At 41.5% G+C, this 19,653-nt stretch overlaps 1 protein-coding gene across 2 annotated transcripts in view; it reads right to left on the bottom strand.

The window, feature by feature from the left end:
- Positions 1–4,233, bottom strand: part of CLTCL1 (clathrin heavy chain like 1) — a 103,414-nt gene extending 99,181 nt beyond the window's left edge. Inside the window, exon 1 of one of the 2 annotated variants that reach the window (XM_086682271.1) lies at positions 3,929–4,233. In XM_086682271.1, coding sequence (XP_086538397.1) covers positions 3,929–3,970 — 42 coding nt within the window. In that variant the 5' untranslated portion in view covers positions 3,971–4,233. The remainder of the gene's footprint in view (positions 1–3,928) is intronic. The other variant, XM_086682272.1, reaches the window with a different exon arrangement.
- Between the last annotated feature and the right edge of the window lie 15,420 nt (positions 4,234–19,653).

The raw sequence follows: 19,653 nt of genomic DNA, 5'->3' as shown, positions 1-19,653 counted from the left end.
GGGGGAGCAGCAAGAGAGCTGAGCAGGTGCTGGATTAGGCAGGGCTTTACAGGACATTTGGGAGTCTGGCATTTTCATCCTGGAAGAAGGAAGCGTTCATTGATGAACTTTAAGCAGATGTTTAACCTCTGCGATCTCTTTGCCTGTGTGCTAGAAAACAGAGGGCAAGACTTGAGGTAGGTGACCAGAGACAAAGTTAGTGCAGTCATCTAGGTGAGGAATGTTGGCATAGTCCGGGGTCATATCAGTTATGATGAGAATGGCAGAATGATGCCCAAAATAAATAGAAAGAAGAACCAAAAGGTTAGGAAGAAGTCATGGCTGTCTCCTAGGTTCATGGCTGGACACTGGAGAAGATACATGTTTGGTGAGAAAGAAGAACCCTATTTTGGAACATGTTATGTTTGAAGAACCTACGGATCATGCAATGGCCTTATCTAACAGACAGCTGTCATAATGCCAATAACTGACAAGAACAGAACATTTTATTATGTACTGACACTGTCCCACACCTTATTTTATTACATTTATTAACTCAAAACCTCACAATAACTCTATGAGGTAAAAACTATACCTTTTATCTCTATATTACAATTACAGAGATGGAGGCACAAAATGGTTACAAAATTTCCCTAATTCACTTGACCAGTAAGGGCCTGAGTCCAGATTCAAATCCTTACATTTGGCTTCAGCCTGTGCTTTTCACCAAAGGCTGCTATTGTCTCTCCCACATGCATCTCTGAGGCTCAGCAAAAAATATGCAGCCTGCATGGAAACACTGAGTATATGGGAATACATACAAATCACCCAGTAGAGCATACAGAATGAAAAGATAAAGGGGCTCAAGAAAGACCCCAGGCATATGCCTAAGAAGAGCCCACAAAGGAAACTGGGGAGTGGGCACAGAGGTAGGAGAAACCTTTGGGACACTGTGGTATAACCAAAAGCAATACAGAAAGGGACATGAGGAGGCAGTAAAGCACAGTGTCAAATGCATCAGATGTCTGTGATGCTGGGGTTGGAGTTTATTATTTTTTTGTAGCAGGGATTGGCAAACTACAGACTGTTTTTGCATGGCCCAACTAAAAATGGGTTTTACATTTTTTATTTTATTTTATTTTTTTAAATTTTTTTTCAACATTTATTTATTTTTTTGGGACAGAGAGAGACAGAGCATGAACGGGGCAGGGGCAGAGAGAGAGGGAGACACAGAATCGGAAACAGGCTCCAGGCTCTGAGCCATCAGCCCAGAGCCTGACGCGGGGCTCGAACTCACGGACCGTGAGATCGTGACCTGGCTGAAGTCGGACGCTTAACCGACTGCGCCACCCAGGCGCCCCGGGTTTTACATTTTTTAGATGGTTTAAAAAAAGAGGAAGGGGGTGCCTGGGTGGCTCAGTCAGTTAAGTGTCTAACTTTGGCTTGGGTCATGATCTCACAGTTCATGGGTTCGAGCCCTGCATCGGGCTCTGGGCTGGCAGTGCACAGCCTGCTTGGGATTCTCTCTCCTTCCCTCTATTTCTGCTCCTCCCCAACTCATGCTTTCTCTCTCTCTCAAATAAATAAATTTAAAAAAATGTTTCTTATTTTTTAAAAAAGGGAAAAATGTGACAAGAGACAATATGTGGCCCTCAAAGGCCCAACATACCTACTATCTGGTCCTTTACAAAAAAGTTTGCATGACGACTTGTGACCTTGGCAAGAACAGGTGCAGGGGAACAGTGGAGGCAAAAATCAGACTGCAGGTTACTGAGGAATATAAGGGAAGTGATAGAAGGATAAAGTAATTCTTCCATGATGTCTAGCTGTGAGGTAAGAGCGTCAAGGAGATAGGAGAGAGGGAGAAGTTTGTTTGCCGTAAAGATGGAGGCGATACCAGGGAAGAAGCCACCACAAGGGAATGGATGAAAACATAGGAAAGAGAAGATGCTACTGAGCAAGGCCCTCCTAAAAGGGGAAGGATGTAGGATCTACAACACAGAAAAGAGGAGGAACCCCACTTTTGAGATAAAAGGAAGGCAGAAAAGAGTGACTGCAGACAAGTTTGTAAGGCTGCAGGCATGAAGGTGAGGAATATCTCAGTTCATGACTTTTGTTTCTCCAATCATCTGCTGCCAGCAAGGGGGAGTAACAGGATCAGGGATTTAAGGAACAAGTGGAAATTTTGAAATGTCTGCAGCTACAGAGTGTACAGTCTAGAAAAACAAGGAATGCAGAGCACAACACCCGGTTAATGCTGGAGACCACAAGCCACATTTACATGACCTGTATGCTGCAAGCCACAACTATTTTCCAGATAACAAAATGTATCGCTTCAAGAAATGAACTTCGATAGGAATTTAAATGCCTTGCAGCTTACTTGCCTTTCGAAGAGAACATATTTATGTGGCTAAAGCACAGGCTTTGGAATCAGAGATCAGGGTTAGAACCCAAACTGTCACTTATTAGTTGTGTAATTTTACTTGAATTACTTAACCTCTCTGTGTCTCAGTTATGAGAAAGATTAAATGAGATTTATAAAATACATTAATATAGTGATTTACAAAAGAAATGGCTCAATAAATGATCATATTATTATATCGTTATAATGAGCAACAATGATAGTATTTTGATATTTCACATTACTGTCAAGAGATGGGTATTCAGGAGACTTCTACCTCCACACAACTGCAGCTGTATCACTAACCAAGTGACCGCAGCAGGATACTCTGGTTATCAAGTTTCCAATCTGCATAATAAGAGGATCTGACTGTCACTATCAGGGCCTTTCCCATTTGGATAGAGTCAGAAGTGCTCTGTGCTGTGAAAACATGACCTTCCAATCCACCCCATTCCTTGGAATATCACTGTGTAGTACAAAGACCTGAGTCTGAATCCCTCTCTTGTTTGCTGAATGACTGGACCACTTATTTGACATCTTTGTGCCTTGATTTCCTCACCTAGAAAATAAAATAAATCACATGGATCTTATGGGATTGTGATGATTTAACAAAAAGCATAGAGACAATGGAAATTATTCATCTAGCCCCCACCTCCTCATCTATAAAATGAGAATCATATCAGCCTTCACAGGTGTGACATGTGCGTGTGATGTGAGTGAAACTGTACACTGTGCCAGTACAGAACCCTTGGTCAAACACAGGCAGCCAATCTTTATTTTCGTGAGGCACAACTCTATTAGGAGAACTTAAGATACAACAAACTGGGACCTCATTAAAAAGCTAAACTTGGGGAGGGGGTATCGCATTAAAAGGTGTCATGAAAACACACCATGCTCCCTTTTCCTCTTTGGTCACACGATTTGACCATCCTTCCCCACGAGACCACCCCAGTGGCTGGGGTAGTCAACAGACGCAAACTCAGGTGTAAGGGTCGAGAGATGCAAAAACGGGGAAATTAGGCTCAGACACAGATTTTACTGGTATAAAGCTTGCGACTAGAATCCGTGTGCACCGCTCCTCAGTCTGGTTAAAGCTCCCATAGGCACTGAAAGGGGACATTTCGGCAGATCTTCGGTTCCCATCACCCGGCGCTCTCAGCCTGCATGCCATCGAGGTCGGAGCCGCCCAGAATGGACTATCGTCGCTACCGGATAACGGGTTTCTGCGACCAGCACACCTGGCGGGGCCGCACGTGTGGGCCACCGCGCCCTCCCACTGCACCGGCCGGCGCGCCTCGACACCGACCAGCACTCCCGCCCCACCACCCGCCCCCCCCACCCCCCCGAGCCGGCCCGAGTCTGTGCGCTGCGTCGCCTCCACCCGAGTAGGGGTCGAGGGCCAGGGGCTGGAGGTCTGGGCAGCCGGCCAGTCAGCGGCTCCTGCCGGGTCCCTAGAGAGGTAGGGTGGCGGGGGGCGCGGCTGACATACGGAGCGCTCGACCCGCAATGGAGTCTGCCCGGCCTCGGTGTCAAGAGCCCAGGCCTCACCTGGAAGTGCTCCTGGAAGCGGATGGGGAGGATCTGCGCCATGGCGGGCGCGGTGCCGAAGTGGCGGCGGAGACAGAAGCGACGGTGGCGGTGGCTGCGGTGGCGGCAGCTCCCCTCACGCTCTCAGACGAGCGGCGGCGGCAGCGGCCGCGCAGGCGCATTACCCCGGCCCGCGTCCGGCACGCGCTCCCTACCGCATAGCCCCTGCGCGGAATCACTCCGCCCGCCGCCTGAGGGTCCGCGAAAAGTAGTTCCGCGCGTAGCCGCACTTCCGGCACCTGGGAGTAAGACCGGGTATGCCCTTCCCTAGGGTGGTGGTCACGGCTGGTGTGCGCGGGAGAGTGGAGGGGTAGTAAACTAACGCCTGGCCGATGGCCTGGGCAGGTGTGCGCGGGAAAGTGGAGGGGTTCCGGGCTAACCCCTGGCTAGTGCCCAGGAGGGTGTGCGCGGGAAGATCGACTAAGTCTCTGGCTGCCGCAAGCCAGTGCCCAGGACAGGTGTGCGCGGACGGGGACTAGGCGTGGGATGCCCTCAGCAAATTTCCTGTGGGATAGGGTTTTCAAACAGGTAAACCAAGACTCAGGAACTGCCCTTGCCTAGAGCCTTCCATATGTAGGGGGTGGCGGGCAATGGGGGAAGTTCTACCTCAAACTCTGGACAGTTAAGAGACACCCTTTTATTCAGGCACAGATGTCCCAAAACCACCGCGAAAGGAATCTCAGAAGTATGTGTACCCCGCTCCTGTAGGGAATCTTTCCTGGCTCATGCAGTTTCTAGACAGTGCTATATGAGAATATCAGTGCGGAGAGCCTGCAAAGATCACATCTAGCAGCAGATGACCAACCCAAGGCCACTGAGGGTCACCTGGATTGTCTGTGGTCACGCAATAGTAGTAGCAGTTCCGGAACTAGAGTCCACACCTGCTTTGCCCAGCGGTCAGTTGCTTTCTGAGGCACCATTTGACGATGTGTTTTGCATGCAGATGGCTCAGCTGCAAAAAAGAGGTTTGTCAGGGAAGGGAAACCTTTGGTATTCCGTGTACGCATTCCCACAGTGTAATGGATACCCTGTATGCTTCATGTTGCTCACTGGTAATTTTAAGAAATTAATAGTCAACCGTGAATGACACAGTGATTGTGCAATTATTTGCTTTATAATCTAGTATCATCCAAAAATGTGTTAAAGAAGAAAACAGACTGCTTACTTTCAAATTAAATCTCTTTTCCAATGTCAGCCAAAACCTTTGCAGACTGCCCTTTCAACATCTGTGTAGCCTCATCATCTAACAATAGAGCCGACTTTTGCCATGGGTAGTACTACTCAAATCTCTCCATGTTGGCAGTAATGCCTATGACCCCAAGTACTCTGTACACCAAATGCTTTAATATTAATAGTATCATTCCCTAAACTACCATCTTCCCCCCAGGGAGAGTGAGGCTTAGGGTCAAAACTAAAAACTTACATCCTAGAAGAATTTCAAGAAAATTGTGGTTAAGCAAAATGAAAGGATTGTTAATAAGTCTGGACCTCGCTGTGTATCCATACTTCTAAAGGAACTAAACATTCTGATTTAAGGATTCTAGTACTCTCACTGCTGGTGAGTGACTTACATATTATATACTTACATATATAACTGTATATACATATCTATATACATATATATATGCATATAAATTGTTCATCAGCAGTTCAAAAACTTGGATAATGCTGTGATGGAAGTGTATGACGAGGGCAATTTTGTGATATTTATGCATGTACACTTTAGTGTCCTACCAAGTGTATCTATTTTACAGTTACTCTTGCAGACCTTCATCCTACAAATAAAATTCCAAGGAAAATTAGCAGTTCATGGTAAAGATAGATAGATAGATAGACAGACAGACAGTCCCAGACACATAACCACTCAGGGAAACAAGCCACTACAACAAAGAACCAGGAAGACCAAGAAGCAGATACAGACTCACAAAAGTTGAGAAAATGAAATTATCACAAACAACTTTTTCATTATTATATTCAATATATTACAAGAGCTAAGCAACTGCTTAAAAATACTTGTGGGGAAAAAATACATGCAGGAAACCTGAAACTAAAGAATGACCAAGCAGACTTGAAAAAGAACCAAAGAGAAATTCTAGAAATGGAAAATGTAATAGAGGACAGTAAAGCCTTGGTACAATATTGTAAGTGGGCCCCAAATTCTCTAATTGTATTGTGAGGTAAAATGAGAATAGAGGAAGGACAAGGATGTGAACCGTATCAGTCAAAATCCAGTTAGGAGACAGAAACCACACTAGTTATTTGAACAGAGGGAATTGAATATAAATAAGAGTTAACATGAAATGAAATTATTAATTAAATAACTGCAAGGGTAAAATAAGAGCGCCAAGTTATCATGGAGTTACAAGTGTAGGAATTAGCTACCACTCCTAGAGCTCAAGGATGAATAGAAAGAACCTGGAAATATTCCAACTTAGAGGAAGTCCTCTGCAGAGCTGGAACTCAGGCCTTTGGGGAGAGGGGCCAGCGTTTCTAAGCCTAGAGGAAGGGTCTCTATAAGACTTGTACATACACTGCTAGTGAGGGGCAGTGGAGCCAAGACCCAGACCTCTGAGAAAGAGATGCCCTGAGGCTGGTTCTGTAAGTCTTGGAAAAACTTCAGACTGGATTCAGCCTCTTCTGTGAGAATAATCTGTTCTGTCTTGTTGAAGAAGTGTAGCTGAGGTGATGCTCATGGAAACATCCTGTAGTCACTCTTCAGTGTCCTGATGGTCAAAGTCTAATGGAATATCGGCCAGCACAGACATACAGTTTCCAGAGTCTCAGCCCCAGCACCACAAGGCAGTTTATATAAGCAGGGGGAAGGGGGGGGGGGCAGAAGGAAAGAGAGCTGAAAAACAAAACTTAACTGGCACAGGAAACAACATGTTGTATCCCAATTAAGATTCTCATTGGATTTTCAGATAAGTGAAATAAAAAAGCCCATAAAGGACTTCTGTTTCCAGAAAGCATCAGAGAACTAACGAGGGAATGAATAATTATGAAGCCAATATCCAAGAAAAAAAAGGAAATGAGAGAGGTTGGCCTGGCCTTTGGGATGCTTTTTCCTGAGGAGAATCTGCCAAGCCCAGTGGAATGACTGAGAAGCTAGGACTCTGAGCAGCATTTTTATCACACTTATAACCATAGGGGGACAAAGTTTAAGTCTGGGAACCATCAAGGAGGTACCCTCATGTATGGTTTGGGGACCACAAATTGTTTGGGATGCCATTCAAATCATGTTAGTCTTTGCCAGCAGCAAACATAAATTCTCTTGGGAGACAGATAACCTCATGATAGGCCTCACATTGTTTCTGCCATTATTCATATGCAGTGATCATGCTCAATCAGAAATAAGTAGATATCCAAGGAGGTAAGACAAATGATTATAAAACAAGAGAAATAACAGAAAAACAGATCTATAGAGGTCTAGATAACACAGTTTTCCCAAAGACTTTTTAAGGGCTGTACTTAATTTTATCAGACCTGTGAACTATAAAGATACCCAAATGGGGGCACCTGGATGGCTCAGTTGGTCAGGTGTCTGACTTTGGCTTAGGTCATGATCTCACGGTTTGTGGCTTCCAGCCCCGTGTCGGGTTCTGTGCTGACAGTTCAGAGCCTGGAGTCTGCTTCGGATTCTGTGTCTCCCTCTCTCTCTGCCCCTCCCCACTCACCCTCTGTCCCTCATAAATAAACATTAACAAATTAAAAGAAAAACCAAATGGAAATTCTATAACTGAAAAATATAACTGAAATTAAAAATTCAGTGGATAGTGCTTGTTAGCAAGTTATACGTAGCTGGAAAGAGAAAACTAATGAAGTTAGAGTTAGGTCAGAGTATATATCCAAATCAAAGCACAGAGAGAATAGGATAGGAAATACAGAATATAGATGAATAGAGAGGATACAGTAAGAAGATCTAACATACATGTAAGTGGAGTCCTTGAAGTGGAGAGGATGAGGCAGAAGCAATGTCTGAAAGAATAATGGCTTGGAGTTTTTTTTTTTTTTTTAATTTTTTTTTTCAACGTTTATTTATTTTTGGGACAGAGAGAGACAGAGCATGAACGGGGGAGGGGCAGAGAGAGAGGGAGACACAGAATCGGAAACAGGCTCCAGGCTCTGAGCCATCAGCCCAGAGCCTGATGCGGGGCTCGAACTCACGGACCGCGAGATCGTGACCTGGCTGAAGTCGGACGCTTAACCGACTGCGCCACCCAGGCGCCCCATGGCTTGGAGTTTTTTTAAATTGATGAAATAGATCAAGCCTCAAGTTCCAGAATCATTACATATTTCAATCAGAATTCATCCAGAAAAAGCAGATCACACTTAGGCATATCATAGTAAACTTGCTGAAAGCTTTTAAAAAATCTTAAAAACAGCCAGAGTGAAAAGACAGATTACTTTCTAAGGAGCAGTAATTAAGCTGAGAACTGACTTCTCAAACAATAGAAGCCAGAACACAGAAGAACCATATCTTCAAAATGTGAAGAAAAAGTTAACCTAGATTTTATATATGAAAAAAAAATCCTTTAGGAATGAACAGGAAATGGTATTTGCAGACAAATGAGATCTGGGGAAGTTAATTACCAGTAGACCTGAACCAAAAACAAAACAAAACAAAACACTACTAGATTTTCTTCAGGCAAAAATAAAATGACCTCAAATGGAGAATCTGAGATAAAGGAAGAATAAAATTCAGTAAGAAGAATGTGTTGGTAAATCTAAATGAAAGATGACTGTATAGCATAAAATAATAATAACAATGCCTCTGGGATGAAAAAATCAGAATTAAAATTAAAATGTATGAAATCATAGTATGTATCTCAGGAGTGGAATAAGCTGATATAAAGTATTCTCATATCAAAATCCAAGCATCATCTGAGAAAAGGGTATGGAGAATTTAGATTTGTAGTAGATTGAATGACTGGTCCCATGTCTTAATTCTCTGTAGTAGGATTCATCCGTACTCTTGCCATGGTTTTGTCATGAACTAAAGTGCCTCTTCACACCTTGGTTTCAGGTGTAGCCCTGTGACTGTCTTTGGCTGATTGAATGCTGGCAGGCATGATTGAAACAGAGGTTTAAATGCCCTCTATTGTTTGGCTTGCACTCTTGAACTTCTGCTGTATCCATTAGTACATGTCCCCAGTAGCCCCAGCTTTTCAGCTTGAAGCTCAGAATGGAGCATGTGGAGAAGAGCCAACCCCAATCTGAAGCCTGGATGCAAGATTAGTCAAGATCATCCAAACCCCAACCAACCCACAGACCTAGAATGAGATTTAAAAAAAAAAAAAAGTACATGTGGTTATAAGCATAAGCCATAGAGAGGTTGAGGCTGTTACATTATTGTGGCAATGTGATAATTGCATTATTGTGGTATTATTAACAGATACAGAAACTGGTACCTGGAAGTGATGTACTTACATATCAAAACCCAGAAATAGGGGCGCCTGGGTGGCGCAGTCGGTTAAGCGTCCGACTTCAGCCAGGTCACGATCTCGCAGTCCGTGAGTTCGAGCCCGGCGTCAGGCTCTGGGCTGATGGCTCGGAGCTTGGAGTCTGTTTCCGATTCTGTGTCTCCCTCTCTCTCTGCCCCTCCCCCGTTCATGCTCTGTCTCTCTCTGTCCCAAAAATAAATAAAAAACGTTGAAAAAAAAATAAAAAAAAAAACACCCAGAAATATATGGCATTTCTTTGGGACCAGGTGGTGTGATAGTAAGAAGCTGTTTAACAAAACTGAAAAAATGGAGATCTGTATTATTAACTGACAAAATTGACTCTGGTATATGTTACAGGTTAAATTATGCTCCTCTGAAATTCATATGTTGAAGTCCTAACCACCAGAATATCAGAATGTGACTGTGTTTGAACATAGGGTCTTTAAAAAGGTAATTAAGTTAAAATGATGTCATATGGGTGGACCTAATCCAATCTGACTGGTCTTTATGAAAAGAGGGGATTAGGACACACACACAGAGAAATGACCATGTGAGGACACAGGGAAACGAAGGCCATCTACAACCCAAGGAGAGAGACCTCAGGAGAAACACCCTGTTGACAGTTTTGTTTTTGTTTTTGTTTTGAACTTCCAGAATTGTGAGAAAATAAATTTCTGATGTTTAAGCCTCCCAGTCTTTGGTACTTTGTTATGGCAGCCCTAGTAGACTGACTATCTTGTGAAAAAGCAAATGTATCTAATGAACTTTTATCATTGGGTGAAAAGAATAAGGCAAATATTGAAAACAGGGGTTGCTTCTAGCTTCACTCAATAAGGTTCTACCACATACACACAAAAATGCCCTCAGAAAATGACCAATTTGCAAGCTGAATTTAAAAGCAATGGTGAGAGTGCCAAAGTTGCAGCGATGGAAAATGAGACTTTCTAAATCAATCAAATGTGAACCACGCAACCTCAGGAAGAAGTCCATATCTAAAACTTGGCCAGTAAGACATTGGCCCAGGGTAAATATCAATTGAAGGTGTAGCTGTGACATACTTTGTTAGGGTGGCACCTGGTAGAGTCTTTCAGCTGGATAAGAGCACTCCTATAAAGATTATGTTTCTGTAGAAGGCTAATGTGCTCAAAGTAAATTCAGAGACGTTTTGAAAAGAATTTTGGGAATGGTTTTTGGCACGTAGAGTTCACTCATGACTTTGGCACATGGAATCAAATACATGGAAAGCCCACTGTAATGTATGAATGTTTGTGTCCTCTCCAGATTCATATGTTGAAATCCTAATTCCAAGATGATGGTAGTAGGAGGTAGGTCTTTGGGGTGATTAGGTCATGAGGGTGGAATCTTCATGAATAGTAAGATTAGTGCTCTTAAAAAAGAGGCCTGAGAAAATTCCCTTGACTTTTTTACCCTGCAAGGACTCTGAGAAGTTGGCAGTCTGCAACTTGAAAGAGGGCCATCACCAGAACCCAATCATACTGGCACCTCATCTTAGACTTCCATCCTCCAGAACTGTGAGAATAAATTTTTGTCCTTTATAAATCACCCAGTCTGTGGCATTTTGCTATAGCAGCCCGAAGACTAAGACACCCACAAAGGTTTTGGAGTGGTATTGGTAAAAGCACTACCACACTAGACTAAAAAGACAGTGATGCTGTTTGAGATGAAAAAGATGTCTGGGCCCTGAACTTTCTGCAGGCTGAGTATGCTAAGAAAGCTATCAACCACTATAAGAGCATTTTCTTTGATGTCTTCTTCAGAAGTGGCCAAGGAGAATGATGGAAAATCAATGATCTCCCAGAGGGTGGAGCCAAGAAGAGTGGACAATGGTGAACTGGGGAACTGTTCACAAGGACTATTTCCTACTCATAGGGTAGGGATGCCTGGCAACTTATTCCCAGAGATATTTTGTAATTTTTAAGGGCCAGTGACCATTTTGCCTCTCATTCTTCCACTTTGCCACTCTCATTCTTTGCCACTGGGAGTATTTATTGCAGTACTCCTGTCCCTTTTCCACCAGTGTATGTTGGGTGGTTGGGACAGGGAGAGGGGGCAAGTAACTTGTGTAAAATTTTAGTGTGTACATCTATGCACAGCTGATGTAGATCTTGAAATCCTGGACTTCAAGGGTCATGCTGTGATTAATGGAGATTTTGAGGTCTCAGGATGGGATGAGCATATTTTTCATGCTGAATTAAAATGAATATTTGTGAACAAAAGTGTGGGTTGAGATAGTTTGGATTATTATTCAAGTAATAGTTACTTTCTACCCAATCTCACTATTGAGATGAAGTACAACTTTCCCATGGCAATTTTAGGCTTAGCCATATGACTTATTTGGGCCAATGGAATGTAGATGGAAATGACATGGCATGAGTTCTATAACTGGTCCTTTCAAGACATCAGTTACTCTTCTGAGAGCTTCCTGCTCCATCATGAGCAAAACATGCCCCAGGTAGACAATGTGTCTCCTGTCTGAACCCCCAAAAGAAGTGCATGGAAAAAGACAAAACACAGATCCTGCCCAAGGTTAGGAATATAATAGCATAAAAGCAGGACGCCAGATATTGCCCTCAGGGTCAGGATGACTCATCAGCAATTCAGCTCCACCCTGAGAGGACATCAAGAAAGCTGCCTGGGTGGTTTAACAGGGCAAGGTGGGGAGGACAGAGCTCTCTCTAAGAAGTTGTAACGATAAGCCAGGCCTTCTATACACTGACAGGCCAAATCTGTATCTTTTAATTTATCCATAAAACCCCAAGCCATGACTTTAGTTTGTGGTGCTCCTAGACTGGTAGTGCCACCTAGGGGCCTGGTTAAAGCAATTCTAGTGACCTTCAGAGAGGCATCTTCATCCTACACCTCAAAACTGTCTCACTGATAATATTCCAAGGAGATTAGTAGCTCACAGTCAACTAATCACCCAAGGAAATAAAGTACAATAGGATAGAACAAGAAGAAATAAAGACAGCAGAAACAGATCCACAAATAATTCAGGGGTTGGAATGATCATTCAGATGGCAAAAAAAAAAAAAAAAAAAAAAAAAAAAAAAAAAATTACAGTATCTCAAGAATTAAAAAGAAAGAGGACTGCTTTGTGATCCAGTAATTCTACTGCCAGGTACATGCCCAACAAAAATACATAGATATATTAATTAGAAGATGTGTATTAAAACTAGAACATTCATTGTAGTACTATTTATAACACCCCCAAATTGAAACCACCCAAATGCCAACTGACAGCAGAATAGATGAATAAATTGTAGTGTGGTCACACAGTGGAATATTATAAAGCAATGAGAACAAATGATCTAAAGCTACACACAATGTTATGGAGGAAGTTCACAGACATAATGTTGAATAAAAGAAATCAGACATAAAAGAGGATATTTTGTATGATGCCATTCTTTAAAGAGAAAAACAGGCAAAACTAATTTATGTATAAAAAATAGGTTGGTACTTCTGTTTGGTAGGTTTTGTGACTGGAAAGGGAAGGCAGGATAGGTCAGGGATGCTGTTAATGTTCTTTTTCTTGTTCTGAGTGTTGATTAAATGAGTGTTTTTCTTTTGCGAAAATTCAGTGACTTATTCAATTGTATTTTGTATGGCTACATAACAAATTTCCCCAACTAAGCACCTTAAAATGACAAATAATTACCTCATGCAATTTTTGTATCAAGAATCTCAGTTTTGTACAAGAATCTTGAATTTTGTACAAGAATCTGAGTGAGGGGCACCTTTAAGGATCTGACTTCAGCTCAGGTCATGATCTCACAGCTCATGGGTTTGAGCCCTGCACTGGGCTCTCTGCTGTCAGTGTAAATGAAGCCTGCTTCAGTTCCTGTCTCCCTCTCTCTCTGCTCCTCCCCAGCTTGTGCTTTCTCTTGGTCTCAAAAATAAATAAAAACATTAAAAAAAAAAAGAATATGAGTAAGCCTGCCTCAGGATCTCTCATGAGGTTGTCCTCAAACTGTCAGCAGGAGCTGCATTGATCAGAAGGTTCAACAGGAGCTAAAGCATTCACTTCCATGCTAATTCATGTGGGTGTTGTCGGTTCCTCACTGGCTATTAGCTGGAAGCCTCAGTTTCTCCAATGGGCCCCTCCAAGGAGTGCCTGAGTGTCCACATGACTTGGTAGCTGTCTTGTCCCAGAGTGAGTGATGAGAGGGAGAAGGAAAAGGTGAAGGAGAGAAGGAGGGGGAAGAGGAGAGGGAGGAGAAAATCCCAAAGTCTTTTTTAACAAGGTATCAGACTGACACACTGTTATTCTGCTTTACTATGTTATAAAAAGTGAGTTACTAAGTCTAGTAATTTGGACTTAAATTAGTAGTCATGGGCTTGGAAATTAAGCTTCAGTTTTTGATGGGAGGCGTATTGTATTAGCTTGGGCTGCTATAACAAAATACCATAGATTGAGTAGGTGGCTTAAACAACAGAAATTTATTTCTCACAATTCTGGAGGCTGGAAAGTCTGAGATCAAGGTGCCACCTGATTCAGTTCCTGGTGAGGGCCCTCTTCCTGGCTTGTAGATAGCTGTCTTTCTGCTAAGTCCTCACCTGACAGAGGTGTGTGGGGGAAGAGAGAGAGGGAAAGCAGGAGGGAGAGCATGTAATGTGCCCTCTGGTTTCCTCTTATAAGGGTACTAATCTCATCATGAGCACTTCACCCTTATGACTTCATCTAAACCTACTTGCCTCCTGGGATGCCTGGATGACTCAGTCGGTTGGGTGTCCAACTTCGGCTGGAGTCACGATCTCATTGTTCATGGGTTTGAACCCAGCATCGGGCAATGGGTTGACAGCTCAGAGCCTGGAGCCTGCTTCAGATTCTGTCTCCCTCTCTCTCTGCCTCTCCCCTGCTCACGCTCTGTCTCTTTCTCTCTCAAAAATAAATGAACATTAAAAAAAGTTTTAAATCTAATTTCCTCCCCAAGGGCACGCGCGCGCACACAGACACAGACACACACACACACACACACACACACACACACACACACACACACACACACACATTTATAATAAGGAATTGTTTCATACAGTTAAGGAGGCATGAGAACCAGGACAGCCAATCGTGTAAGTTCCAGTCTAAGTCCAAAGGCAGAAGCAGACTGGTCTCAAAAAAAAAAAAAAAAAAAAAAAAGGAGGCAAATTCTCTCTTGCTCTGCCTTTTGTTCTATTCAGGCCTTCTGTGGATTGGACCAGGCCTGTCCACATTGGGGAAGGAATTCTGCTTTACTCAGTCTATCAATTCAAATGATAATCTCATCCAGAAACACCCTCACAGACACACCCAGAATAATGTTTAATCAGAGATCTGGCCATCTTGTGACCCAGGCTAGTTGACACATAAAATTAACCATCACAAAAATCAAGGAATTTGTGAACATATTTTTAGAACCACTACAACATGTATGTATGTGTGTATGTATGTATCTTCATATATATGTATACAATATTTCATTACAAATTGTTGTAATAAAAGAGTCTAGAAAATATCTGCATGGAACAGTAAGCCAAAAGAAACAACCCAACAAGTTTTTTTTTTTTTTTTACAGCTTTACTGAAATATCTCAAACTAGACATATTTAAAGTACAATTTGGTAAGTTTCAGACATATAAATATACCCCCATGAAACCCGCAGCATAGTCAAGATGATGAATCTATCCCTCACCCACAGAAGTTTCCTTGTGACCCTTTTTTTCACGTTTTTTTAATGTTTATTTATTTTTTAGAGAAAGAGTGTACACATGCATGTGTGAGCGGGGCGGGGGGCAGAGAGAGAGACAGAGGATCTGAAGCAGGCTCTGTGCTGACAGCAGAGAGCACCATGAGGGGCTTGAACCCACAAACCATGATATCATGACCTGAGCCAAAGTCGGATGCCCAACTGACTGAGGTGCTCCAAGGATTTTATATAAATGGAAGCATATACCATATACTATTTTTGGTCTGGCTTCTTTCATTCAGCATCATTATTTTGAGATTCACCCATTTTGATGCATGTATCAATCTTGTATTATTTTTATTGCTTAATAACTTTCTGTTATATAGATAGGCCACAGTGTGTTTATCCACTCATCTGTTGATGGACATTGTGGTTGTTTCCGAGTTTTTGACTACTACCAGTGAAACTACTATGGAACATTTCTGTACAGGTGTTTGGATGTTATGCTTTTATCTCTCTTGGGTAAAAACCTAGAAGTGGAACAGATGGGTCATACAGTAGTTGTACCTTCTACATTTTAAGAAACTTCCAAGCCCAACCTGTTTTCCAAAGGGGTTTTATCATTTACATCTGCCAGCAGCATGTAAGAGTTGTTTTCCCTACATGCTCATCAACACTTGATATGGTCACTCTTTTTAATTTTAAACATTCTAGGAGATGTGTGAAGGTATCTTATTTTAATTTTAATAATTTGCATTTCCATAATAATGATGCTGAACATCTTCTCAGATACTTATTTACTACCTGTGTATGTTCTTTGGTGAAATATCTGCTCAACTTATTTGCCCACTTTTAAGTTTTTTTAATGTTTATTTATTTTTTAAGGAGAGAGAGACAGAATGTGAGTGGGGGAGGGGCAGAGAGCGAGGGAGACACAGAACCCAAAATGGGCTCCAGGCTCTGAATTGCCAGCACAGAGCCCAACGTGGGGCGCAAACTCACGAACGGGGAGATTATGACCTGAGCTGGATTTGGTCACTTAACCGACTGAGCCACCCAGGTGCCCCATATTTGCCCACTTTTAATTGGCTCATCTTACTGAATAGTAAAATATCTTTGGGGAGGCTGGGTAGCTCAGTCAAGTGTCCGACTTTTGAGATGTTCAGGACATAATCTCACGATCCGATCCGTGAGATCCAGCACCATGTGGGGCCCTGTGCTGACAGCTCAGAGCCTGTTTGGGATTATCTCTCTCCCTCAAACTGTGAGAGCACGACCTGAGCGAAAATCAAGAATCAGACGCTTGGGGCACCTGGGTGGTTCAGTCCGCTGAGCGTCAGACTTTGGTTCAGGTAATGGCTGAGTGTAGGACTTTGGCTCATGTCATGATCTCCCCGTTAGCGAGTTTGAGCCTTGTGCGGGGTTCTGTGCTGATAGCTTGGAGCCTGGAACCTGCTTCAGATTCTGTGTCTCATTCTCTGTTCCCCTTCCCCACTTGTGCTCTCTCTCTCTCTCAAAAACAAATAAACATTAAAAAAAAAAAAAAGTCAGGGGCGCCTGGGTGGCTCAGTCGGTTAAACGTCTGACTTCGGCTCAGGTCATGATCTAGCGGTCTGCGAGTTCGAGCCCCACATCGGGCTCTATGCTCAGAGCCTGGAGCCCGCTTCTAGTTCTGCGTCTCCTTCTGGCCCTGACCCTCCCCTACTCACGCTCTGTCTCTCTCTCTCTCTCTCTCTCTCTCTCTCTCTCAAAAATAAACATTAAAAAAAAAAAAAAGTCAGATGCTTAACCAACTGAGCCACCCAGCTCCCCACGCCCCCCAAATTTTTTTAAATAGTAAAATCTCTTTTTTTTTAAGATTTATTTATTTTTGAGAGAAAGCACGCAAGTAGATAAGGGGTAGAGAGAGTGGGGGACAGAAGATCCAAGGCAGGCTCTGTGCTCACAGCAGTGAGCCTGATGCAGGGCTCAAACTCATGAGCTAGCTGTGAGATCATGCCCTGAGCCGAAGTCCGATGCTCAGCTGACTGAGCCACCCAGGTGCCCCAACAGTAAAATATCTTTTAATATTCTAGATATAAGCCTTGTATTGATTATACATTTTACAAGTATATTCTCCCAAACTGGGGCTTGCCTTTTGTTTTCTTTACAATGTTGTGAAGAACAAAATGTCTTCATTTCTTTTGTAGTAAAACATACATAGCTTAATATTTATCATTTAACCATTTATAAGTATTTAATTCAATGACATTAAATGTATTCACAATGTTGTGTATCAGATTGACTATGTATACCCAAGATTTTTTCATCATTCCCAACATAAACTCTGAACCCATTAAAAAATAACTCCATATTCTCTCCTTCCCAGCCCCAGAAACCACTATTTTATTTTTTGCTTTTATGAATTTGCCAATTCTAGGTACCTCATACACGTGGAATAGTATAGTATTTGCCCTTCAGTGTCTGACTTTTTTCATTTAGCATAGTATTTTGAAGGTCCTTCCATGTTGTAGCATATTTCAAAGTTTCATTCCTTTCATGGTTGAATAATATTATATTGTATCCAAATTAGAAAGAAAGAAATAAAATTATCTCTGTAGGTAACATGATCTTATATGTAGAAAACCCTAAAGATTGGGAAAAAACTATTATAACTAATAAATTCGGCAAAGTAGCAGGATACAAAATCAATAAACAAATTAATTGCATTTCTACTCACTAACAGTGAACAATCTGAAAAAGAAATTAAGAAAACAATTCTGGTTACAATAATATCAACAAGAAAAAAAAAAACACTGAGGAATTAAGTTAACCAAGGAGGTAAAAGACTTGTAAATTGAATACTATAAAAACATTGCTGAAGGAAATTAGAGAACACATAAGTAATGGGAAAAAACAACTCATGTTCATGGATCAAAAGACAATATTGTTAAGATGTCAATACTAGTTAAGTGTAAATCACTAGTTAAGTGATTTACAGATGCAACACATTTTTTGTTTTTCAGTGTACAAGTTTTCTACTTCTTTGATTAGATTTATTCCTAAATATTAATTTGGGGGAATGCTATTAGAAAATCAAAACCATGATGAGATAACACCTCACAAAGAAGACATCTAGATAGCTAACAGAAGATATCCAGATGGCTAACAGAAACATGAAAAGATGCTCAACATCACTCATCAGAAGCAAAATACAAATCAAAACCATAATGAGATACCACCTCACACATGTTAAAATGACTACAATTAACAACACAAGAAACAACAAATGGTGGTGAGGATTCAGAGAATGAGAACACTCTTGTATTGTTGGTGGGAATGCAAATTGGTGCAGCCACTATGGAAAACAGTATGGAGGTTCCTAAAAAGTTAAAAATAGAACTTCCTTACGACCTAGCAATTGCACTACTAGGTATTTGGGTACATACCTATAAAAATGCAGATTAAGGGTTACACGCACCCTGATGTTCATAACATCATTGTCAACAATAGACAAACTATGGAAATATATATATATATATATATATATATATATATATATATATATATATATATATAGCATAGTATTATATATATATATAGCATAGTATTATTATATATATATGTATATATATATATATATATTATTGCTCAGTCATCAAAAGGAGTGAAATCTTGCCATTGACAACAATGTGGATGAAGCTAGAGTGTATTATGCTAAGCAAAATAAGGCAGGCAGAGAAAGACAAATACCATGATTTCACTCATATATGGAATTTAAGAAACAAAACAGATGAACATAAGGGAAAAGGAAAAAAAGAGAGAAGGATACAAACCATAAGAGACTCTAAAAGGTAGAGAACAAACTGAGGGTTGATGGAGGGATGTGGGTGGGGGATAGGCTAAATGGGTGATGGGTATTAAGGACAGTGCTTTCTTGCTGAGCACTGGCTATTACGTGTAAGTGATGAATCACTAGATTCTACTCCTGAAAACAATACTACACTATATGTTAACTAACCAGAGTTTAAATAAAAATTTGAACAAACAAGAAGCAAATTAAAACAAAAAACAGAATCTCTTAATTTTCTTTTTGGATTATTGCTGGTGTACCATAAAACACAACAGGTTTTTGAGAATTAGTCTCATACCCTGTAGCTTTATTAGATTTGTGTATTCACTTTAGTAGCTTTCTTGTGGATCACTTGGCATTTTCTATATATAGGATCATGTCATCAGCAAATATAGTTTTACCCTGTTCTTTCAATCTGGATGCTTTTTATTTATTTTTATTGTTTAACAGCACTGGCTAGGACTTCTTCTACAATGTGAACAATAGTGGTGGAAGTACACATCCTGAGCTTGTTTGTTTCTGATCTTAGGAGGCAAAGTTTTCATTTTCAGCCACTGAGTATGACATTAGCTGTGGACTTTTTAATGGATACCCTATATCATATTGGGTCATTTTACTTCTGTTCTTAGTTTTCTGAGAGTTTTTATTATGAAAGGGTTCTGGATTTTGTCAAATGCCCCTCCCATACCAATTGGGATTTTTTTCCCCATCTTTCTGTTAGGGTATGTA

The sequence above is a fragment of the Puma concolor genome, chromosome D3 (genome assembly GCF_028749965.1).
Source record: "Puma concolor isolate L17-30 chromosome D3, mPumCon1.1.hap2, whole genome shotgun sequence".
NCBI classification, from domain to species: Eukaryota; Metazoa; Chordata; class Mammalia; order Carnivora; family Felidae; genus Puma; species Puma concolor.
This window is presented reverse-complemented; position numbering and strand designations above follow the sequence as displayed.